A 25,125-nucleotide genomic window follows, 5' to 3' on the forward strand; every position below is an offset into this window, starting at 1 on the left:
CAGCCAAGGAGGCAAGAAAGAATCTAAGGACTGCTAACTAGGGAGCCAGACCGCCCCATCCCAGGATGCCCAAGAGGACTTTGTAGGTAAAGATACCGCTGCCAAACTTGATGACCTGAGTTCCATCAGGACCAACTTGGTGGAAGGGAAGAGCTAACTCCAGTAGGTTGTCCTCCGACCGCCACACTTGAACCAAGGCATGTAAGCGCATGCCCACACAGGAATCAATAAAGGATAAAACCACAAAACTTTGTATTTCCCCACCTTTAACACTGTTCCCTGTTTGCAGGAAAATGAAATGGCAGAAGTACTTACAACAAAGACTTAACTCATAATTAACACTAGCTATTCTAACAGTTCGTAACCATGCTTAGCGCCTGCCCAGTGACCCAGAGATAAGTGTAACCCTCTTGTGCGTCTCTGCAGAGCTGGGATTTTAGTCTTCCTTCTTTTCATCCCCAAGGGATGGGGAAGAGCATAAGGTGAAGGGTTTGGTGGATCTGGGTTCAAGTTAGGGCTCCAGTCCCTCTGACCTGAACAGCCATTGGAAAGGTATTTAATCTCTGTGCCCAGGATTTCCTTGTGATTACTGGAAAGTTAATGAGACGGGACTGTGTGTGGCACTGCATAATGAACCCTCAACAGTCAGAGAGTGTTGACACTGTTTCCTTCTGTGCTGCTGAGCCTCCAGGGGTGTGTGTGTGTGTGTGTGTGTGTGTGTGTGTGTGTGTGTATAGCACAGTCCTGGAGTGGAGATGTGGTTACCGGCATCAGGGAAGATTAGAAATGGGGTTATGACATGCACTTCATTCCCCACAGTGAAAGGCAGTAGGTAGTGAAAGGTGTAGACAGGAAGACTTGAGTTAGGAATTGAGTTTCTTAATGCATTCTGAGAGTAAGTAGAAGGTTGGTAGGGGAGATGGGGGGGGGGGGAGACAGAAGCTATTGTAGGTGATCTTTACCATCCTTGAAGGAGGAGTGGATTTGACAAGACTTTAGAAAAGAAAAATAAGATTTTAGAAACTTGTATTTCAGCAGTATATATCGAGCCAGAAAACAGTCCTGGGGTGCTTACCACAAGCTGGGTGCTGTTTTGGATTCTTAGGGAGACCATAATGAACAAGGCATACAGATAACCTGCTGCCTTCATGAATCCTTGTTGTAAATATTATTTTAAGATGTGTTACATTTGTTTATGCAATGGAACATTTGTAAAGTGATGCAAAGATGTGTTGCATTCTTTTATGTTGCATTTGTTTAACTCTGTGAAGCTGTGTTACTTTGCCTGTCTAAAACACCTGATGGCCTAATAAAGAGCTGAATGGCCAATAGCAAGGCAGGAGAAAGGATAGGAAGGACTGGCAGAGAGAATAAATAGAGGAGAAAACTGGGAGAAAAAAGAAGAAAGAGCAAGAAAATAAGGAGAGGACACTAGGGGCCCGCTACCTAGCCACACAGCCAGCCACAGATTAAGAATTTAAGTAAGTTATACAGAAATAAGAAAAGGAAAAAGCCTGGAGACAAAAGGTAGATGGGATAATTTAAAGTTAAGAAAAGCTGACAGGAAACAAGCCAAGCTAAAGCCGGGCATTCATAAGAAAGAATAAGCCTCTGTGTATGATTTATTTGGGAACTGGGTGGTGCCCCCGCCAAAGAGCAAAGAGCCAAAGAGTAAAAAAAACATCCAACAACAAATCCTACGTTTATTTTCAGGTAGAATTGGGCAAAATGCAAAGGCCAAATGATGCATGAATAATGCTATGGTTTTGATCCCAAATAATTTCTATTCATTTACAAGGTTTTAAAGCTAGATTTTTTTGGGTGGGGTGTGGGAGTCTGCCAGAGTCCAGCTCTGACCTGTTGAAGGGTTCTAGGGAGGAGGAGAGAGGAATGAGAAAGTATTAGAAATATAGACCTAAATGAAGAGAAAGACAGAGACACAAGATAACTTCAGGAGGGCCCTGGGTCAGTACCCAGTCATCTCAAGATTTATTCTAATGAGCTTTTTATACACTACCAAGGGGAGAGGCAAAAGACCTCCCTCTTTCAAGATCAAAGCACAAATGTGCAACCAAGTGTAGACCCTTCAAAATACCTGGTAACCACGCCCCTGGCCAAATCATCCTATTATGCAGCCCTGCTGGGTAAAGCAAGCTCAGATTCTCTGACCTTGAATAAGGCCTTACTAGGGAGCCCCTGTGGGCCCCCACAGTATGTGTGTGTGGGGGGGTTAGGTGGATTTTTATCTTTTTTCATGTTTTCAGATCTATCTTCAAATCTTTTTAGAAGAGTCTTAGGAACTCTGTCTTTAACTATTCTTAGTCATCTTTTTGAGATTTGAGACAGGAGGATGACAATAAAATCTAGACAAGGCTATGGCCCCTCATTTGATGGCACATCTTATCTTAACACCTGAGGTTGTAGCAACAGCAGCGTAGACATTGGGTCGCACCCTTTTCAATCTAGCAGTAAATGATGGTCATGCCAAAAATCAAGACAGAAGCTGTGAGCCAAGCTGCTAGGTGCTTATGCTGACTGAGATAGTCCCTGGAAGTCAAAGAGGGGAGGCCCATGTATGTGGACAGAAGGGTGTCCCCGCTTGCTTAGGAAGAAAGTGCTCTCAAAGTTATTCTATGGAGAAGTGAGCTCTCCTCTGTGTGAAAACGCCATGCACTGCTCAGTGAGCAGAAGACGGTAGCTGGTGGAATGTTATTAGATGTATTTGAACATGTGAGAGTGAATTACTTAACTTCCCATTACTGGCAGACTCAAAGGTTAGGAAGGTCACCGGCTCATTCACCTGAACATTACTTAACTTGACCAAAAGCCCATGAGAATCATTCTGAAAGAACAAAGCTCTCATTACCATTTAATGTTTCTTCCTTAAAGCCCTATTTTAATTCTAGGAAGTCTGATCTCAGAAATGTCGTAATTAAGGTTTTCATAAGAAACATTTAATACTGTTTAAGTACATAATGGCTGCTAGTGTTCCATGTCATAAACCAACTAAAACGGGCTTTAATCTCTTCCGTAACTATGCTGCCTCACTTAACCCTAAGGTATGGTGCTGTCAGACCAACTTATTAGGCACACAAAAATAATTATCATGGCTTTATTATAATCTCACCTTATTAGTCAGAAATATTAACCTCGCTAATCATGTACCATAGTCGCTGGGCTCTAGTACTATTTTTAAATATGAAAAATGTTCTGAAAGATGCAGATTTGCTAAGTCAAAGGCTATCTTAAAAAAATTGGCTAGATCCAGTGAGTGCTCGGAGAGGGGTTTGGAAGCAGGAAACACTTTTGAAATAACTGTATACTCTCCCAGGTCACTCTGTAGGGACAACTGTTTGTGAGGCTTGTCATGTGACCTATAATCATGGGTAACAATTTTGATTGGAGGGAGCAGTTCCTTTGGGGTTGGGTGGGAGAATGACTTTGTAAACTGTTTCTGTGGCTTGTGTGAGCCTCACTCAAGAGCTCTCCCAGGGAGGGAAGCCTGTCCTTCCCAAGGGCCTTGGGGTTGGGTGTGAGCTCCTTTTCAGGTAAAGTAAGAAATGCAAGTCCTAGGCATGGGGCCTAACCTTATGCCAGCATTTGCCTGACTAGTGTCTTCCTCACACCACCCTTGGCTGTTGCTATGTCCAGATCACGGGGACCCCCAAAAGACCACCACAGAGACCAAATCCCATATGTAAAAGCAAAGAGCCTTTATTTCAAACTCCAGCTTGGTCTCTCTGTCCAACACAGCAGTGAGAGCAGAGAGTCCTGAGCCCAGGCAATGTGGGGTTATCATAGCAGAGGTAGGGGTAAGGGGACTTTCAGGGTTTGAGACCCTGATTTGTCTAGGGGTATCTGTAAAAGGGGACTAGGTATGTGCTAGGCTCAGGGACATCTGCAATCTTATTTAATCTTATCCGATGGTTGGAATGTTTGGGATGTCAGGTTCATTCCCTTAGATGCTGGCCCATCCCTGGGTGGATCCCCGGGTGGTGTCAGCTTATGGCTTTCCCCAGGTCAGGGTGTTGCCTGCCAGTAAGCCTGTCATGGCAGCTGTATCTGGGCCTCTAAGCCTGTCATGGCAACTGTGTGGTCAAGCTGCTTTGCCACACACACACACACACACACACACACACACACACACACACACACACAAACACACACACACACACACACCCAGCTATATGATGGCATTGTTTCTAAATGCAGGTAATAAGGAAATCTAGTTAGCCAAGCCACTGAGTCACTGAACTAGCGATTGTTGCTCTGGTGTCTTCCTGTAATGTTAGTGTATCAGAGCCAAGGGGACCTTAATTAGATTGTCCCGTCCGTGTTCCAGGAGCCCACTGAGGTGAATGGTGGGTACCAAGTGCAGACCTTCAGAAACGGAGCTCTCGAATTGGTTTACTCTAGCTCCCTTTCTGTTGTTCCGCTACGACACTTTGACCAAAGCAACACGCTGGAGGCAAAGGTTTGTTTGCCTTACCCTTCAGGTCACAGCCAGCCGTGGAGGAAGTCAGGGCAGGAACCTGAAGCAGAAATCAGAAGCAATGCTGCTTGCCAGCTCACCCAAATGCTCATGCGTTGTTACCTTTCTTTTTTTTTTTTTTTTTTTGGTTTTTTTTCGAGACAGGGTTTCTCTGTGTAGCTTTGCGCCTCTCCTGGAACTCACTTGGTAGCCCAGGCTGGCCTCGAACTCACAGAGATCCGCCTGGCTCTGCCTCCCGAGTGCTGGGATTAAAGGCGCGTTGTTACCTTTCTTACACAGCCCAGGATGGCCTGCCAGGGAACGGTGCTGCTCACGGTGGGCTGGCTTCTCCTTGTCAATCAGGACAATCCTCAACAGACATGCCCACTGGCCAGTTAGAGCTGGGTAATCCCTTGAGACTCCCTTCTTAGATGATCTAGGCTGGTTCAAGTTGACATTAAGGCTAACTAGGGCAGTGTCCAGGAGAACAAAACAAAATCCTAGGCAAAAGGCAAAACCACAAAAGTGTCTGTGACTCCAGTCTGGGATTTTTAAGGGCATAGCAGTCACAGTGGAAACTCAGTCCACGCCAATCAAATCCAAGCCAAGGATGACAGTTCTGGCGGTATCACCGCCATGTTCCCCCTATACTCATGCTTCTCCTCCAGTTTCCAACACAGAGTGCACGGAAACATGGCAGGAGAGAGTTGTAATTCCAAGCACCCATGTTCTCCTCTCTCATTACAACAGCAGGATGGTGCCATCAGCAAGCCGTCACCTTAGACAGCCCCGATGATAAATGCAAGACATGTCCTGGTTAACAGCCAGCAATGACAGCTTCCTGAGAGCAGTCTGCCCTGGCCAGAGGGTTGATCCAATCCCTGACCCCACCTCTGAGCTCCCAGACTCCACCTCTGCTGACTCCAGAATGCCAAAATGCCAGCTTGCTGCTTGTCCCAACAGATGTGTTTGCCAGGAGCTGTCAAGGCCAGAGGCAGGATGCCCGTAGAGGAGGCTGGAGGAGCTGTCAAGGCCAGAGGCAGGATGCCTGTAGAAGGGGCTGGAGGAGCCGTCAAGGCCAGAGGCAGGATGCCTGTAGAGGAGGCTGAAGAGAGGTGATCTGCCACCGACCCTCTCTGCTGAGTGGTCTGAGCACTTCCTGGAGCTCATTTTCCTCTCTGTCAAATGATGGCAGAGTGGACTAGGGATGGATTTCTCTCTAGGCTTTTTCAGAAATGGTGGTAATAAACACCCTTGGGTTTGACTAAGGAAGTTGAGCGCAGAGGGAAAGGGTTTGTTTGCAAATATAGATGATTTTTATTAGATAAGGTTTGGTATAGGAAATTACAACTGTTGATGTCTATAGGCAGAGAGTTAGCCTCCTCCTTGACTCCCACAGCCAGCACCCAAACCCTTCCAGCTCCTGTCAGTATTCTCTATAGTAAAGGATCTAGAAGTATAATTCTAAAAGTGACTCCTTTAGTTTGATGGCTCTGATCATTGGTGAGACAGAAGAGTAACATTTCTGAGTCTCCTTTGCTTCTAAAATATCTAAATTCAGATCCTACAGCCTGATTTATAAGTGTACCTGAAGGAAAATTCCAATAATTGGGAGAAATGACATTGTTTGGCTAACATAAAAATTGCAAATGATTAATGAAATAGTAGGTTTTGGGAAATTGTCTTTCTGTTCTTAGACTGTGGCATGACATTCACATGACCTGTGTAAGAAAAGGGGAGTATTACAAACTATTCTCCATGACAACTGAAATTTGTCTATTGGGGTCAAACCAATAACTAATAACTGGCACCTTTAAAATCTTCGTTTATTGACTAAAGAATTATGCAAAATCGAACAGGGGTGTGCTGCAAATGCCTTTAATCCAAACACTCTGGAGGCAGAAGCAGGTAGATCTCTGTGAATTTGAGGCCAGCCTGGTCTACATAGCAAGTTTCAGGCCATTCGGGGCTAATGAGACCCCCCCACACACACACACACACAAAACTTCCAGTTAATCTACTTTTCTGTTGGGAATTTTAGAGAATTAAAGCCAAATTAATTATAAGACTAACTACAGAAGAACTTGTAAAGTATCAGAGCACATCTGATACCTCAGATACTCGTAAGCACAGGTAAGTGACACCCCCACCCTGCGGCTCAAGCCTGCCTGTAGGGAAGGCAAGACACCAAGAGCTATATGCTGGCTGGCCTGTTCAGAGGAGTTAATACCTCTATACAAGAGTCATGGTCTGACAAATGGGTGGGGATTTATCACATGCTAGGCAGGTACTCTGTCACTGAGTTGTACCCCAGCCCAGGCTGGTTGTGCATGGGTGAAAGCCTCTGAGCATGCCTTCTCCTCTACCCAATAACATGCCGGGGGTCACTGTATGACTGAGTTGTGTGTGTGTGTGTGTGTGTGTCTTTGGAGACAAGGTCTCAGGTAGCCCAGGTTGGCTTCAAACTTGCTATGCAGCTCAGGATGACCTCGAACACCTGATTCTCCTGCCTCTACCTCCCAGGCGCAGGGAGTACAACAGTGCATCATCATGCGTCTAGCACAGCTGTGGCCCATGGTGAATGCTCAGGAAATGTGAATGTCACTATTTTCACTAGGTGGAAATGGAGGCAGGAGTGCTGTCCACACTGAGGGGAGAGTGCAGCAGCTAGGAAGTTCACGGCAACCTGCAGACAGCTGGCCACAGGCAGAGCCTGCCTTGACCACTCCCCCAGCTGCAATCTTGTACAAATTAACCTTCTCCCATTTTCTTCTTTAAAAATATGTTTATTGGGCCGGGGGTTGGTGGCGCACGCCTTTAATCCCAGCACTCGGGAGGCAGAGCCAGGCGGATCTCTGTGAGTTCGAGGCCAACCTGGTCTATAGAGTGAGATCCAGGACACACACCAAAACTACACAGAGAAACCCTGTCTCAGAAAAAAAAAATTTATTGCATTTATTTAGTATGTGTGGGTGTGCCGTAGTACATGCATGGACATTGGAGAACTTACAGGAATCGGTTCTCTCCTTCCACCATGTGGGTCAGATCCTGATTGGACTCAGGTCTTCAGGCTTGGAAGCAAGCACCTTTACCCACTGAGACCTTGCTGACATTTTCCTTGGAGCTGCTGTGCTTGATAATGCTGGGTTCCCAGAAAATGCTAGTTATCAGGTGTTAGTAGTGGCAGATATGCAAGCAGTGGGAAGAGCCACGGAACAGGCAACTGGGCATAAATGTCCAGATCCAGGGCGAACAGTCAAGGCTGGGATAGCTCAGTGAGTTGCTGGCAGAAGTTACTTAAGCTCTCTAAGGAAATGGACCAGGAGCTGAAAGTAGAAGCTGGCCCATAAAAACAACCAAATATATATATAAAATTTTATTAACCTTTCAACTTTTCCTAGAAGGTTCAAGTTAAAAAAAACTTCAGGACAAAATTTGAGTAAAAACAGTTTGGGAACTGTGTACACCTTTAGTCTTAGTGATCAGGATAAGGCAGGTGGATCTCTATGAGTTCGAGCCCAGTCTGGTCTGCATAGTGAGTTCCAGGACAGCCAGGGCTACATAGAAAGACTCTGTCTCAAAAAAACACAGACCACTTTAGAAAAGCATGTTCCACTTCAAAGGAAGGGACCTCAGAAAAGAAGGACAAGGGCTGTGGAAAACCATATTTGGTTTTGGGTGGTAGCTTAGCAGGCAGTGACACATGGGAAGGGACCAGTGGAATGGGACATGGCGAGTGTGGGCAACAAGGGCTTCTTGACCTTCGGGGGTAGCAGGCTGGAGAAAGGGAGGGAATGAGACGGGTTGATGCTGTAAGGTGACGTGGCCTCAGGTTTCTCCTTTGGTTCAGGGAGAGGTCTTTGAGGGCCTATGGGGGCACGGAACTGCTCTTCTAGTGACAGATGATGTCTCGCTAGATTGGTGGCAAGGGGTGAGACAGGAAATGGAAGAATATACCTACCACTGAGTCCCATCCAGGGAAAGATGAGTTAAGGAAAGAGGTACTCATGGCCTTGGGTGGAGGGGGAAGCCATGTGAGGTGACTAGAGAAAAGAGGGGTATCTCTGGGACTGGCCCAATGCGGGGGTTCTACAGATGCTGAAGGCAGGGAGCCAGGGAGTCAGTGAAACTCAAAGTCCCGTTTTGGAACTTGGTGCTGGGCCAAGTTTAAACATTAGGAAAGAGTAGATCAGATTCCTGTATATAAAAAAAAAAACCCCTCATCTTCCCTTCCCTACAAGGCTTATAGGCAGGCGATGTGATGAGTCTTTGGTGTTTAGCGAACCTTCTGGCTTTAAAAGCCTCCAGCCCTAAGGCACTTAGGCAGAGGTTGCTGGAGCCGGTTCCTCTTGCGGTGCGGTGCGGTCCATCCCGTGCACCCGATCCAGGGCGCCTGGAGCGGCCTCGCTACAGCAGGACCTTGGTGATCACGTCGTCGCCGCCGCCGAGGACGTCCCCGTCAGGGTCCTCCTTGAGGAGCGGAGGCGGCGGCGAAGGCGGCGCCGGGACCCCAGCCCCGGGGCTCCGCTCCCGCAGCCAGGCGCCCAGCGCCTCGCGCTCGGCCTGCAGCTGGCGCCGCGCCTGCGCCACGGCCCGCTCCTCCTGCCGCAGAGCCCTGCGCCTGCGCTCCAGCGCGCGCTCCGCCTGCCGGAGGGCCGCCTCGCGCCGCGCCAGCTCCAGCTCGCGCCGGCTGCCGCGCACCGCCAGCTCGCCCATCTGCTCCAGCAGGCGCGCCCAGTCGCCCTCGGCAGCCGCGGCGGCGGCGGCGGCGGGGCCGGGCGGCGCAGGGCAGGGCGCGGCGGGCGGCGAGCTCCGGGCCCCGCTCTTCTCCAGCTCCCGCAGGTGCGCGCCGCTCAGGTGGCGCCACAGCGCCCGCGTCCACGCCTGGAAGCCCGGCTGGCCGCCCACCCGCTCCCCGCACAGCCGGCAGGTGGCCCAGGTGCCTGTTGTCGTCGCCGTCGTCGTCGGGTGCCCGGGCCGAGCCGGGGCCAGATGGAAGTAGCCCCAGGCCTCGGTGTAGGGCGTCCCCAGGTGGCCCGGAGCGGCGGGTGCCAGCCCGGGACAGGGGCCGCCCTGGCCTGTGCTGTCACCAGGCCTCCAGCTGTCTTCCATGGTCTCCAGGGGCTCTTCACTCCTCATTCCTTCTGCAGTGTCTGCATCCAGGGGGGAAGAGGAAGAAGAACAGTAACCCACTGACCAATGACCTTTCCATGAGGAAGACACCTCACCCACACAACACACTCCCCCCACCCCCAAAGCCTTAAAAAGGTGGCATCTGCTCTTTAATGAACAAGTTGGAATGGACCAACTGTATGGATCTAGACAAACTTTCTCTGAAAGTTAAAAAAGAAAATAATACTTAGACCCTGAGCTCTTCTGAGGACTTATCTCAGGAAGGATCATAGCCAAGGGAGAATCAGGCTTAGTGAACTAGCCAGTGACTGCTCATACTACCAGGCCCTCAGGGACCAGCAGCAGAGATCGTAAAATCACAGAATCTATTAAATCAATAAAAAGATCAGGAAAAATATAACATCTGTATATGTACATGCTGCATATATATACACACATACTTACACATATATGTATATACATACACATATACAGTGTATATACTTGGGTTCCCTATTTTACAAAACAAATAATGGGCATAAAAGGCCAGGAATGGCCGGGCGGTGGTGGCGCACGCCTTTAATCCCAGCACTTGGGAGGCAGAGCCAGGCGGATCTCTGTGAGTTCGAGGCCAGCCTGGGCTACCAAGTGAGTTCCAGGACAGGCGCAAAACTAAACAGAGAAACCCTGTCTCGAAAAACCAAAAAAAAAAAAAAAGGCCAGGAATGTCCTGACATAATAATAGTTGGTGCTTTCAATACCCAATGCCATCTCCAGACAGATCATCCAAACTAAAGATAAAAGAAATTTCAGAGTTAAACTATACTGTAAATTATAGATATATGCAGAATATCCACCCAAAAGACATGGGCTGTAAGTTCTTTTCAGTGGCCTACGGAACCTTCTCTAAAACAGGACTCCTTGTAGTTTTCAAAGAAAGTCTTAATAAATACAAAGGCATCAACAAATCATAGTGCAGTAGAACAAGAAGTCAAAAGCAATCTCTTTTGACTGTCCATACATTTAGAAGTAGACCACACTTTTTTTTTTTTAAATGAACAGTGGATCTTGAAAAACCCAGGAAATTTCAAGCGACTATGAAAGCAGAACCTCTGGGGCACAGCCAAGGCAGCTCCAAGAGGACAACTTATAGCTCTGCATGCTTACGTTAAAAATCTAGGCAGGTTGCAATAAACAGGCTAATGATGGACCCCGGGGCCTTACAGAAGGAACAAGTTAAACACCAAAGGAGTAGAAGGCAGGAAATTATTAAGGACAGAAATTAATGAAATGTAAACTAAATGAATAATAGATAAAAAAATCAATCAAAAGGTCAGTTCTTTGAAAACAACAATCTCAGAATGACAACCCTCCAGCCAATATAACCAAAATAATGAGAGACTATCCCAGTGTGTAAAACTAGAGATGGACTGAAGGAGGGTACACCAGATCCTAATGAACTCAGAGATTAACACGTATTTTTGAAGATGTTTTCCAAAGTACTGTAAAATTCAGAAGGATTAGGTAAATTCCTGACTACATATAACCTACCAAAATTAAAATCTAGAGGATATGAACAATTTAAACAGCTTAGTAACAGGCAATGGCATTGAAGTCTCCCAACAAAGAAAGGTGAGGTCACTGCTGAATTCTATCAAACATTTAAAAGAAGAAGCTAATACAAATTTGTCTCAAAACTGTTAACATAAAATGGAAACATTACTAAACTCTTTACAAAGCGAGCATTCCTCAATGCCAAGTCCAGATATGGACTCAACAAAGAAAACTACAGACCAATATCTCTGATCGCAATAGGTGCTGAAGTATGATCTTTCTTTCATTTCTTCAAGGCTTTCCTGCACTTATTGAGATGATCATATGGGTCTTTTTTTCCCTTAAGCCTATTTTATGTATGCTCTTATATCTATCATCGAGAAAACCATCACCAACAAGTGATGGCCAAGACATGGGAAAAGGGAACCCTTCTCTAAGGCTGGTGGGAATGGAAATTAGTGTAGTTATTATGCTCATCAATGTGTGTGGGGTGTTCCTTAGAAAATTAATGCCATAATACTGTTATTATCTATCTGTACCATATGTGGTGTATCTATGCCTGAACAATTCAAAGTCAACATACCACAGAAATATTTGAACATCCATGTTTATTGCTGAACTATTCATAATAGTCAAGATGTGGAACCAGGGGCTGAAGAGATGAATTAGCAATGAAGGGCACACATTGCCCTCTCAGAGAACTCAAGTTCAGTTCCCAGCACCATGTTGGGTGACAACTTATAACTCCAGGTCCAGGGGTACTTATGTGCATACACCCCCAAATACACATAATTAAAAATAAAAAGTACTTTTAAGAAAGATATTGAACCAGCTTAGATGTCTGTCAACAGATGAATAAAGGTGTGGTATATAAAGAAAAGTGAAATTACGACATTCACAGGGAAATGGATGGAACTGGAGAGCTGTATGTGAAGTCAATAAGCCAGACTCAGAAAGACAAATGCCATGTTTTCCCTCAGATACAGAATATAGATGTAAGTTTATTTATAAACGTTAGGTATCTGTGTAGGACATGGATGTAGAAAGTAGAGAAAGGAATCTATAGGGCTGGGGAGGGGACAAGAGAGGACAACAGAATCCATAGGTCATAGGAGCAGAAGGTAGAACCATTTAGGGGAGAAAGAAGACCAGTAAGATGGGCGAGGCGGGCAAGAGTAAGAACAAAGTGTGGAGATATAGCTATGCATGAAAGGGTCGCAGTGAAACCCAGTTCTCTGCATGCTGACCAAATATTAATCTAAAAAGTAAATTAAACATGTTAATATTAGAAACAGTTTAATCATCTAGCTTTATCTAGATTTTTCTATGTATCCTATCTTTCGTTGTTAAGAACTCCATTTCCTTCTACCTTGAATCTATCCTTTCCAGGAATCCTTTTAATTACTAGATATAAACAGAAGACGGGATACTATTATAGTGAATCTAATTTATTTCATAAATGTAAAATGATTTGACTACTGCTCTGCCATTTTGACAGGCATGTGAGCCTGCAGATTTTTTTCACCTGTGCCAAGGGCTCAGAGTCCCCATTGCTTATGCACCTCTGACAGTGCCAAGGGTGACTCATGACTGCCAAGCTTTTGGCATCCCTGTGAACTGTGAGCTGGGTTGCCTGTAAATTCTGAGATACGCAGAGGAGCATCTGCCACATGTGCTGTCTGCGCTGGAAGAGTTAATGTGGGCACAGCAGGAGAGCGCTGGTTTTATGTCCCTCACCTGAGCCAGGGACAAGCAACACTATGAGATGTGGGCCAGCACAGTGCTGCCCCTCCAAGGTGCTGGAGAGGGACATCCTTTGCCTGGTCAGCCCTTTACTGTTGGAGGTCTTAACCAGTGGAAGGCAGCATGGTATGGAACTGCCCCACCTTCTCAGTCCTCCATAGTGGGCTGCATTCTGGCTCCATGTGATGGGACTTTATATCTAGGGTGGTACCCCAGTCCTAACATCTGTCCAGCCCTGGAATATAGCCCAAGTTCATTTCAGCTTCACCCGGAGCACAGCAGAAAGCCCAGGCTCATCCATCTAGCACTGGAACTCCCAATACACCAGGAGTTCTTACAGGGGGACTTTAAAAGGCAAATGATCCAATATAAAACCAGGCAAGAAACATGAGCAGTCAAATGACTTCAGGGCCAATTCAAATGTCTGTGGAAAGGTAGCTCTGTTCAGGGACGTACTGTGAGGGCAAGAGCAAAGTGTCATCCTAACATCCAAAGACAGGCAGGTGTAACTATCGAAGTCAGGAAGGAGGCAGAAAAATAGGGCACGTTCACTTTCCTGCTGAAGGTTGGAGCGCTTTGAGGAAGGCCACCTGGAAGTTTCTACACTAGTTAAAAATAGATGTGGTATCCATTCAGTAGAACGAAAGTTATATATGGTAGACTATTTCATCATTATTTAGAATGGGAATTATAGCTGAGTATATAATGCCCGTTTACAACAGAGAATATTATTCAGTCATTCAAAGGGTGGGGAATCTGCCAGGTGTTCTAGGGGAAGTTTTGGGGGTGGGGAAGGAAAGCTAGATGTTGTAAAGGGTATACAAAATCCCATCATTTCTAGATAATACCAGATCACTATAGTAGTGTAAAGATACAGGTGTTCCTCAATTCATGATGCAGTTACAGCCTTGAACTCATTATCTGTGGAAAACACTTTGAAGAGAAACTGCATTGAATAGAGTTAGTCTACCAAGCACCATGACTGAGCACCACGGGGCACTACAGAGCATCAGCTGTTTCTTCTCATGACTGCCAGGCTCTGAAGAGCTGCAGCTGGACACTCCTGCCCAGCTGCCCCTGCCGTGTGCTGTGTGCTACTAGCCAGGAAAGATCAAGTGTCAAAATAAAAACTCTGGCTTCTATGGAACGTCTACCTCTTGCACACCACCATCACATCCAAAACTAGATGGAGCCATCTCCACAGATTTAGGTTAGGAAAATAAGGGAGGAGACACTACAGATTGAGGTGGAAGGTGATGGGAAAGTAGGAACCACAAAAGCCAAAGAAAAAGCCTCTAAGAAAGCCATATGGTCAATATGCCTATGCCTTACCACAAAGTATATATACAGCAGGGTCTATATGTAAATAAAAAGTGACTTTTAATAAACAATCCTCGGCATATCAGCTATGAGATCAGATAGGGACAGACTTAAGGAGGCTGAAGGCGACAGTCCCAAGGGTAAAACCCCTGCTGAGGCACTTGGAAGATCCATATGCACAGGGAGTTGCCACGAGAGGAAGGAAGTGAATGTATAGGGTCAACCAGTACAGCATGGTTACCCTGCGCCTTGCACAAGCAGGAGACCGGAAGCAGAGGATGTGATGAGGGAGGAAGGGGCTCAACCTGTGTACCTCCTTGACACAGAGCAGACACGTAGCTGCACCCGCTGCAGGTGCCTCTCCCAGGATGAAGATTACATGCTTCTAAAGGGTTGCTGGAGTCGGGGATGCCCGACTCCCAGCACCATGCAAATTTAAGGCATGAACTACAGAGGAGAGACTGGTATTTCCTGCTCAGCTGCCCCTACACTGAGATTTCAGTGGCTGAAAAACAGTGTTGCATTTCTGGTGGGCATTCAAAATGGGAAGAATCCCTAAGGATTCATAATGCCAAAGGGGAACCAGAGAGGGTAAGAGACCCATGACCACTGCTCCTCAGATTTGTTTTCACTTCCTAAATGGACCTTCACACAACAAATAGCCTGCTCATCACTCAGGTCCGGGAGACTCTGGGAAAGTGGGCTAGCCCCAGCTGGGTGATGTCTATTCTCCTTTATCGAGCCCCAAATCACAATGTATAACCATTAACTATGTGTGCAGCTAACAGAAAGAAAAGAAAAAACATGAGCACCCTTCATTCTTTTCCTTGAGCATTTTTAAAAGACAGGCACAAAGTGGCCAAGAGATGCGATTATTTTGCTTATGTCCACTTACTCCATCCCGCTCTCTCGTCCAAATGTTCACTATGCATCTGCTCAGAGTTCCACAGGAGCCTGCTGCCGACCAGCTCAGAAGAGCAGCACAGACTCTGCCTTCTGGTAACTCACTCACCACCTGGGAGGGGGTGAAGAGATGTTTCCAGTGCTAATTCCGATATCCTTGGTTAAGGTTAGATCAGGGTTTGGCTCCAAATGAGTTCTACTTTGTTAGTCTATAACTCGGCGTCTGAGTCACTGTTTTAACATGAAACACAGTCAAGCTACACCAAAGTACTGCTGGGGTAAATGCAACTTAGCCACAGCAACTTAGCAATGGAACTTTTGCATCCAATTTCAAGGGTGACAAGGCCAATGTGAAGTCTTTCATGGCAAGAAGGGAGCATTGGGAGCTTTGCCTCTAATTCTCCAGTGGCTGAGCTTCACTAGGGGATCTGTTCTCTGGAAGGAGGACAGGTAAGCTTACATCTGTGGGAGATAACAGATTCCCATTCATTATTCCTGCATTGGAGTCTCTCCTGAGAAATTCTATTCTTTTAGTAACCTATCAGGTTAAATCCAGAGTCCTCAGTATGACCTCCCCAAGTACCAACCCAGAAGCTGAAGGAAGCCACTAAAACACGCTGAGGTGGCTCAGCACGTAAGGCACCTGCCACCAAGCCTGATGACCTGAGTTTGAGCACTGGGACTCACTTGGTATAAGGAGAGAACCAACTCCCACAAATTATCCTTAGACCTCTACCCACATGGGCACCCACACACATACACAAAAACAAATGCAAAACTTTTAGAAAGCTATTAGCATGGTCTTCTTATACACTATACATATGACCATATACATGTATACTTGTATGACTATAAAATTTGTCATAAGACAAGCCGACATTTCCCCTATTACCATAGAAGCACAATCTCTATTAATTCTTTTGTTGGCAGTGGTTCTTTTGTTTTCTTTCTGTGCTGTTGGAGACTGAACCCAGTATTCACACACACTAGGCAAATGCTCTGGCACTGAGTTACAGCCCCTATAAATGGACTTAATAAGGAAAAAAAAAACTATATTAGGTCTCAAACTCAGGACAAAGAGCTAACTGAGGTGCCTATTTAACATATCAAAGGGGAGGATGGCCTTGTGGCATCTCTCTCAACAGCACAATACCTGTTACACTTCTCAGTTTGTCCCGACCTTAAACCCTCCAGCTCAAGGGAAGCTGGGCTTCCCTCCCTCCAGTCTCTGATCCCTATATAACCTCAGCCATTTTGGCTACCCAGGCTCTTGGTGTCTTGCCCTCCTGGCTCTCTTCTGGCCTCTCAGCCTCTTTTCTCCTCCCCTCTTCCTCTCTCATTCCCCCTACCCCTCACGAACCGGTTCAGTCTGGACCCTTCCAGATGCCTCTGGCTGTGTTCTCCCTCATCGCTACAATAAACCTCCTCACCCCGTACCTAGGAGCATCTCCCCGATCTTTTCCACCATTCGCTGCAAAGCCCCCTGCTTGGAAGTACGCCTTTATTTCAGAACCACCTTGCTTTGTGTAATTCATACGGGCCGTTCTACAAACGACCCACGAAAATTGATTTCACTAGTGTATGCTTATGCTTGCACACCTTAGAAGAACTGGGTAGGCTAGAGGCCAAAGAACCAGGAAATGTTTTCCAAAGGAAATGGCAAGTGAGGAGGTTCAGTCCTCTTTGTCCTGCAGTCAAGGCTAATCACCTCAGTTTGCCGGGCGGAGTAATAAACATGTGCTGATTGAGCCTGGATCTACCATGAGAAGCGGACACGATTATGAAATCCACAGATGTGGAAACACTACGGCACTTTCGTCTCCTTCATCCAACAGTGCTTTAAATCGGAGCAGAACACAACAATTGAACAATTAGCCACAACAGCTGACGTGTCAAGGAAACTACAATCCATTCACCTGTGATCTGTCCATCTCCTCGAACCTATTCGTTTCCTGCCATGTGTTCATATATTTATATATAGACCCAGACAACTAGAAAAATTAGTCTGTAATCATCAGCCAGAAGGCACACATGAAATTAAAAGCCAGTAAAGGGGCTGGAGAGTGGATGGCTCAGTGGTTAAGAGCACTTGCTGCTCTTCCAGAGGACCAGCATTCCATTCCCAGCATCCAGGTCCCAATAGCCTGTAACCCAGCTCTATCTGACAATCTGTTTCCACAGGCATCCCTCATGTGTACACACGTACACACACACACACATGCACGCACACACACACACGGGGTCGGGGCATACACATAAAAATAAATCCTTTTTTGAAGTTGGTAAAAATGACTGCAAAGTGTAAAATGTATTGTGAAATAACGGGTTAGTGTGAAAATATTAGAAGAAGGTTATATATGGGCTATAAAACAAACAAAACAAGACACACACTGGACCCGTAGCTAATGATGTTACCTTAATGTTTTAAGCTGAACTCTCAGCTATTTCTACTATTAGCTAAAGGCCAGCAAAGCACTCTGTTAATGCATTTTAAAATGAAAAGTATAAAGCATTATGCCCTAAAGTGGATCTTTATTGCATCTGGGCATTAGTTTATTTTATATATACATATACAATATGTATATGTGTGTATATATATATATTCATTCCCTTGGGAAAAGGTGGTGATCCAGTTTATCTTGAAGACACCCATTTCTAAGGAATCATAAGGATTTAAAAATGCTCTGCTGCTAGATGGTGGTGGCACACGCCTTTATTCCCAGCACTCGGGAGGCAGAGGCAGGCCGATCTCTGAGTTGGAGGCCAGCCTGGTCTACAGAGTCAGTTCCATGACAGGCTCCAAAGCTACACAGAGAAACCCTGCCTTGAAAAAAAAAAAATTAACGAAGTGAAACAAAATAAAAATGCTCCACTTTGAAGACCTTTGTAACTTAAAGGATTTTTAAGTTGAGAATTACCTGGACTCTTGGTATTTTTACACAATTTCCTATACTTTTTGTCACTTGCCTCGAACTATTTTGGAGGCCAAAAGGTGTACTAATACAGTGCAGGAAATCGCCAGGAGTGGTGGCCCATGTTTAAAATCCCAGCACTTGGCAGGCAGAGGCAAGTGGTCTCCCTGAGACCTAGTCTATACAGGCGAGTTCCAGGTCACCCAGGGATATACAGTGAGACCCTGTCTTAAAAAAAAAAAAAAATCAGGAATAACACTAATTATTTCAATTTATGAAACTAATCCTTTAACAGCTGTCCTAAACCCCGGATCTCAGCGATGGCAAGAACTTATTTCTCCCAATGAGGAAAACCCCAGCCTGTTTAGTAAAGCTTTGGGAAGGGTCACGGACGGCTTACACAGCCACCAGCTCCAGCGTGCTGGGAAGGATCCGGGAACTCTTTTGTTTGTGTCTAGTGGAGGAGGGGGATACTGGCTCACACCGGTTTTCTTCCCGGCACAAGTCGGAAACACGAACTAAGTCACAATTCGTGCAAGAGGCCCCTGCAGGGCGCACAGCTACCGGCGGGGCTCAGAGTCAATCTTCAGGGCAACTTTACCGGGATGGTTTTTCCTTCTTCCCCGGGAAACTGGGAAGCCCAGAGGCCTCTCCGCAAAGCCAGGGATGGCAGGCACCCCCGGCAGAACTCGCGGCTCCCGCCCGGGAGCAGCACGCCCAGGGGTCTCCCGAAGTCCCCGAGGTCCCCGCCCCGCACCCCACTCACTGCGCTCAGGCCGCGGGCGTCCCTCCCCTCCCGCCACGCCTCCACCCGCGGTCTCCCCGGTCCCCGCCCCCAAGGCCCCCGCGGACCCCCCAAAAAACCGCAGCTCCCGGGTGTCCACGCAGCCCCGCGATGTCCTCCCGGCTCCGCGCCGCGGGCGTCCCTCCCCTCCCGCCCCGGCCCCGGCCCCGGCCCCGGCCCCGCCGCGCGCCGCACTGCCCCAGCCAAGCTCACCCGGACGTCGCGATGCTCGCCCCTCGCCTCCCGGCTCCTCGCAGACATTTTGTCCGGGACGGAAAGTGCCACTGCCCCCTTAAAGACACAGCACTCAATTCGAGCATCTGGGGGCGTCCGGGGATGGGGGTGGGGGGGGAGCGATGACGCGTGGTCTGGACGCCCGAGAGCGCCGGGGAGCCCCTCTTAAAACCATCCGGTCGATGAGGGGGTTTAGAGCAGCGGGTGGAGAACTAGTTTAATGAAGTGAAATTTTGTCCGGGGTTTTAAAATGATGCAAGAGCACAGTGATGCTGAACATGTTAACTGCGGTTCTGCACGTTTGCACGTTTAACCTTCCAAGACCTGGATTCAGCTGGTCCAGGTCCTCCGCGGCGGCGCGGTGCTCGCGATCTTTCATCAGTTTAAGATCTCTGATGGGGCACAACTCAGAAATCCTTGCAATCAAGGTCTGAAGAGGAAAAGGTGTTCACCAAAACATCAGCCTGGGTTACTACTTTTGTCTTGATTATATTCAGTAACAGCGTCTACGTGATTTACAACAATTACATCAGCTGCGAGCAGCTTCGTTCTAAGGCTGTTTTCTGTATTCCACGCTCTGGGTGGAAAGATAAACTTTTTCAGGACTTGCTCGCTGCAGTGCGGGTGAGCGTCCTGGGGCTTTGCAGGTTGAGGGGGAAGTCCTGTTGTATGGTGTTTGCTGTTTCAGCCAAGTAAATAATTCCACCAGGTAGATTTTAATCTACAAATAGTCGTAAAGAAATGACTTTGCCAAGTTCCTGGATGCACCAGTTAGCTCTTGTGAAATGGCACATTCTGCTCTTTATTTATTTAAAAATTGCCCTTTTTTTTTGTTTGTTTGTTTGTTTTTTTAAATTACTGGTGTATTAGGGCAGCGCAGAGTGGTGGATCTGTGCATGCATGAGTGCAATGCCAGTGGTGTCCAGAAGAGGGCGATGGATCTCCTGTAACTGACTGGAGTTACAGGCCATTGCTAATCACCCAATGTGGCCTAGGAATCCAACTTGAATTCTCTGGAGGAGTGGTACCTGCTTTTACCCTCTGAGCTATCTCTTCAGTCCAAAGCCTTGCTAGCCGGGAGACAATGAGCAAACAGACATAAAAATAAAAGAAATAAGAAATTACTGAGTAAATAATACAATCCATGTTAATTGCTTGGGTTCAGTAATTTAGAAATGGAATTGCTGGGGATGAACCCTTGGCCTTGCTCATACTGAGTGCTTGCTCGGCCATGGAACTATTACTATAACCCTCCTCATTTTTTTTTTAACCTGATAGGTAAACTATGGAAAATCTATTTGTTGAATTTTCTTTTTACTATGCCAAGAATGATTTCAGAAGAAAGAAAAGTCTGGTTGGATATCTCTAAAGGAATAATTTTGCAATGGAGATGTTAACTATTAGATCCCTTACTACCTTTTAAATTGTATTTAAAACTGTTTTCTTACACTCTATTTTTATCATAGTCTTTTTTTTAACCCACCAAATCAATAAAAAAGCACATAAAAACTTGGTATATTATACTTATAGAATGAATATATATATATATTATGAGAATGACTTACAGGCTGTGGCCCAGATAATCCAGCAATGGCTGCCTATGAATAGAAAGTCCAAGAATCCAGTAGCTGTTCAGTCCATGAGGCTGGATGTCTCAGCTGGTCTTCAGTAGACACTGGAATCTCAAAAAAGTATGCTCTAATGCCAGTGAAGGAATGGACTTGCTAGCAAGGAGAGAGTAAGCAGGCAAAGAGCAAAAGCTTCCTTCTTCCATGCTTTGTATAGGTATGGACCAGATTAGAGGTAGGTTTTTCCACCTGAAAAAAAAAAAATCGGGATTACAGGTGTATTGTTGCAGAATATTTGTTTAACTGTGCAAAGATGTGTTGCATTTGTTTAACTATGTAAAGATGTGTTGCATTTATGTTGTGGAATATTTGTTTAACTATGTACAGATGTGTTGCATTTGTTTAATTATGTAAAGATGTGTTGCTGTTTTACCTTGCCTGCCTAAGGCACCTGATTGGTCTAATAAAACGCTGAACAGCCCGTAGCAAGGGAGAAGGTATAGGTGGAACTTCTGGGCAGGGAGAGTAAGTAGGAGGAATTTAGGCTTGGAGAAGAAAGAAAAAGAGATGCCAGGGAGACACCATGGGCCAGCCAGCCAGATATGAAGGAAGCAGGAAAGTAGGACATACAGAATGAAAGGTGAAAAGCCCCAAGGCAAAGTGTAGATGAATAGAAACCGGTTAAATCAAGTTAAAAGAGTTAGTGGGACAAGCCTTGGCTAAGACCGAGCATTTCATAGTTAATAATAAGTCTCTATGTCTTTATTTGGGAGCTGGTTGATGACCCAAAGAAAATTGCAACTACAGTGTATCTTCTTACCTCAAAAATCCTGACTAGAAGTGGATCTTCTCACTTCAAATTAAGCAAAACTCCCTCACAGGTATGCCCTCCATTTTTGGGTTTTAGTTAATTCCAGATGTAGTCAGGTTGATAACCAAGAATAGCCACCACACATGGAGATGGTTTTGTGTTGGCTAATTACTCTGAGCACGAGGCCTGCCCTGGTGTGTGATTGATGTACAGTATCACTCTGTTGGAAAACAAATGTTCCCCCCTCTCTCAGCGGGAGTGGGACTTCGTGCGGACTTCTTCCCTGCACTGGGATGTTGTCGGGCTGGTCCTTTTGCAGGCTTTACACCCTGTCACGGTCTCTGTGTGTTATTGTGTGTATCAGCCTTACTATGTCTGAAGGATACTGTTTCCGTGGAGTCATCCACACCTTTGGTCTTACAGTCTTTCCACCTCCTCTCCTATGCAGATCCCTGAGCCTTGAGTGGAGAGCTGTGACAGAGACATCCTGTTTAGGACTGAGTGTTCCAAAGTCTCTCTCTTTCTCTGTCTCTGTCTCTCTGTCTCTATCTCTCTGTCTCTGTGTCTCTGTCTCTGTCTCTCTCTCTCTCTCTCTCTCTCTCTCTCTCTCTCTCTCTCTCTCCATACTGTCCAGCTATGGGTCTCTGTGTTAATTCCCATCTACTGCAAGAAGCTCCTCTGATGAAGGTTGAGTGCTGCCCTGATTCCATCTGTGGGTGCAGCAATGTGTCACTAGGAGTTGCTTATTGCTGTGTTAGTTAGTAGTAGGTTTTGCCTCAGGGGCCATAACTTACCTAGTTTCAGGCTCTTAGCCTCATTGACAGTGCCGGGTATGGCTTCTATCTCATGGAGTGAGCCTGCCTACCAATTTTTTTTTTTCATTTTTCAAGACAGGGTTTAATTTTGGAGCCTGTCCTGGAACTTGCTTTGTAGACCAGGCTGGCCTTGAACTCACAGAGATCCGCCTGCCTCTGCCTCCTGAGTGCTGGGATTAAAGGCGTGCGCCACCACTGCCCAGCCCTGCCTACCACTTTTTATCAAAAGGACACTTAGAGTTACAGATAGCCGAAGAAAAGTATCTAGTATGAGTGAGCTCAATTAAAACTGTCTCTTAATTGATGTTTCCTATATTAACGAACTTGTCACACTTGGTATGTTTTTTAGTAAGAGGCCTCATTTATTTGCTTGTTTTCAGTGGTGGCGACAGAAGCCATGGCTTCTCAGATGCAAGTGCTCCATCCTGGAGCCACATCCCCAGCCCAAGGTGTCACTCTTTGAGTGCCAGAGAATCCATTTGGCAGCTCAGGTTGGTGGCACACTGTAACTGAGGCCTAGGCAGAAGGAGTCCAAGTTGTAGGCCAGCCTGGACAATTTAGCCAGACTCTGTCTCAAAACTGAGAAGAAGGCGGCTGGGACTATAGGCCAATAGTCGCGGGTACAGGGTCCAGTCATCTGGCTTCAAACCGACCATGTCATGAAGTATATGATATTTTTGTTAGTTTACAGAATAGTGTATTCTCCTTTTTTTTTTTAGATTTTAAAATTATATTATTTATTTATTTGTGTGTGTGTGTGTGTGTGTGTGTGTGTGTGTGTGTGTGTGTGTGTGTTGAGGTCAGAGGACAACTTTCCAAAGGTGATTCCCTCTTTCTGCTATGTAGGTTTCGGAAATTGAACTCAAGTCATAGAGTTTGGTGGTGGCACCTGGATCCTGCTAAGCCTACTTCATTGGCCACCCCATCCCCCTTCTTTTACAATTGGTCTTATTATAAACCCAGGTTGGTCTGGAGCTGGCGACTGGTCCTTTGGTCTCCTCTTCCAGAATACTGGGCTTACCGTTGCATACACCACACCTGGTGGATCTTTTTCATGATGCTTCCAGATGGAGTCTTGACCAAGTACCAGATCAGTCGGCCAGCTTTAGAATCCCTATTAGCTGGGATTGTAAACCTACAACGTGGCATCCACCAAACAAGCAGAAACTGGGAACTGGGAGTAAGCCCAGAGTTTCATAAGAGCTGCCTTCAAGATTTCAGTTGAGGGTGATGCAACTCCAGGAGAGTGACAATGACATAAGAGCGATGATGACGTCAGAGGAAAGTAGTCCAGCCCCATAATGAATTGAGGACATCCAAAGACATTTGAAAGTGATGACATTTCAAGACCTGAAGATTTCGGCACTTAGTCTCTGGGCATTATGATTTGTTATGCTAGCTAGATGTGTTTGGTCTTTTTTTTTAAACACCAGAGGAAAATGAGTCTGTCTTTCCTATGTTTGATATCAGTGCTGTGGGATGGTCTGTATGTCAAATGTGTTGCTGATTGGTCAATGAATAAATCACTGATTGGTCAGTGGCCAGGCAGGAAGTATAGGCAGGACTAACAGAGAGGAGAATTGAGAGAACAGGAAGGGGGGTGAGAGAGACACTGCCAGCCGCCATGATGACAAGCCGCATGTGAAGATGCCGGTAAGCCACGAGCCATGTGGCAAGGTATAGATTAATGGAAATGGATTAATTTAAGCTGTAAGAACAGTTAGCAAGAAGCCTGCCACGGCCATACAGTTTATAACCAATATAAGTCTCTGTGTTTACTTGGTTGGGTCTGAGTGGCTGTGGGACTGGGTGTCAGAGATTTGTCCTGACTGTGGGCCAGGCAGGAAAAATCAAGCTACAGATATCACACTTAACAGTTTCTATAGTTAGCCATCTCTTCTTTGTAGTTTTAAATTAATTTTTAAATCCAATTACAAAATATGCATCCAAGTAACTAATAACTGTAATAAACGCTGCTTTCTCTAACGTTTTTTGCTTACGTTCCAGCAGGAAAAATATTCTTCAGTTCATATCTGTGAGTTCACTCAGTGGCAGTGCCACAGACAACGGCCTATGATGACGGCCAGGCCCAACCCAGGCCAGATTCTTACCCGGTAAATGGAAACCGAAACTCAGCATGCCTCAGAAATCCCTATTAGGTGGGCTTCTGCTTGCCAGGAAAGCTGCTACTTCTCTTCTCTGCCCACAGTGGTCAACTACCTTGGGCAAAGTGCATCTAGTTCCTTATTAACCCAAACAGCCTGCTCAGAAACCCCCACACGCTGATGATCATAAAAATCTGCTTGTTTTCCCAGCAACCTGCTGCTCTCGACTCCATGAGGCCCCCAGCAGTTTGCCCCCTAATAAAATGTTTTTCTACACAAGGAGTGGTCTAGATTGGTGGTTTCACTGGACCTTGCTTACAATATCTCAGTAGGGGCAATTCCTCTAGCTTTTACTGTTCTCTTAATAATATATAAATAGCATCTAATTTTCATTTTAAAAAAAAGTCCCTTGGGGCCAGGCGGTGGTGGCGCAAGCCTTTAATCCCAGCACTCGGGAAGCAGAGGCAGGTGGATCTCTATGAGTTCCAGGCCAACCTGGTCTACAGTGCAAGATCCAGGACAGGCACCAAAGCTACACAGAGACACCCTGTCTGGAAAAACCAAACCAAACAAAATAAAATAAAATATAAAAAAAAAATCCCTCATTTCTGTGTGCTACCCTGGAATTTGGCAAAGAGTAGGGGCTCAAATTTCATTGTTAAGACAGAATATTTGTAATCCAGATTCATACCAGAAATAGCTCAAAATCAGCGGTGTAATATTTATTTAAAAACAAAAACTGTTTGAGAAAAGTGTTTATGTAGATTGCCTAAGATATACAAGCCCTGAGCCA

The 25,125-nt window shown here is 46.0% G+C and overlaps 1 protein-coding gene and 1 non-coding gene across 3 annotated transcripts; both read right to left on the bottom strand.

Moving 5' to 3' along the window:
* Positions 1-7,393: 7,393 nt before the first annotated feature.
* Positions 7,394-19,141, bottom strand: Zbed3 (zinc finger BED-type containing 3). 2 transcript variants are annotated; one of them, XM_052743535.1, is made up of 2 exons: positions 19,013-19,141; positions 7,394-9,624 (listed from the first exon to the last, which is right to left on the bottom strand). In XM_052743535.1, exon 2 carries the CDS (start codon positions 9,608-9,610, stop codon positions 8,879-8,881), a length of 732 nt encoding a protein of 243 aa, XP_052599495.1. In that variant the 5' UTR covers positions 9,611-9,624; positions 19,013-19,141; the 3' UTR covers positions 7,394-8,878. The 2 variants fall into 2 exon arrangements, with proteins under 2 accessions (XP_052599495.1, XP_052599494.1); XM_052743534.1 differs by lacking the exon at positions 19,013-19,141 and adding an exon at positions 15,096-18,758.
* Positions 12,900-13,038, bottom strand: LOC128113905 (small nucleolar RNA SNORA47). Its single transcript, XR_008219708.1, has one exon. It is a non-coding gene; the product is annotated as a small nucleolar RNA SNORA47 (small nucleolar RNA).
* Positions 19,142-25,125: the final 5,984 nt, after the last annotated feature.

Source organism: Peromyscus californicus, unplaced genomic scaffold (genome assembly GCF_007827085.1).
Source record: "Peromyscus californicus insignis strain IS unplaced genomic scaffold, ASM782708v3 Scaffold_18__1_contigs__length_77618521, whole genome shotgun sequence".
Classification (NCBI taxonomy): Eukaryota; Metazoa; Chordata; class Mammalia; order Rodentia; family Cricetidae; genus Peromyscus; species Peromyscus californicus.

Coding starts and splice junctions, on each gene's coding strand:
- Zbed3 (XM_052743534.1), bottom strand. CDS start 15,132: ATGCATAGTGAACATTTGGACGAGAGAGCGGGATGGA. Junction 9,625..15,095: donor GGACGAGAGAGCGGGATGGA/GTAAGTGGACAT, acceptor CCCTGGATGCAG/ACACTGCAGAAGGAATGAGG.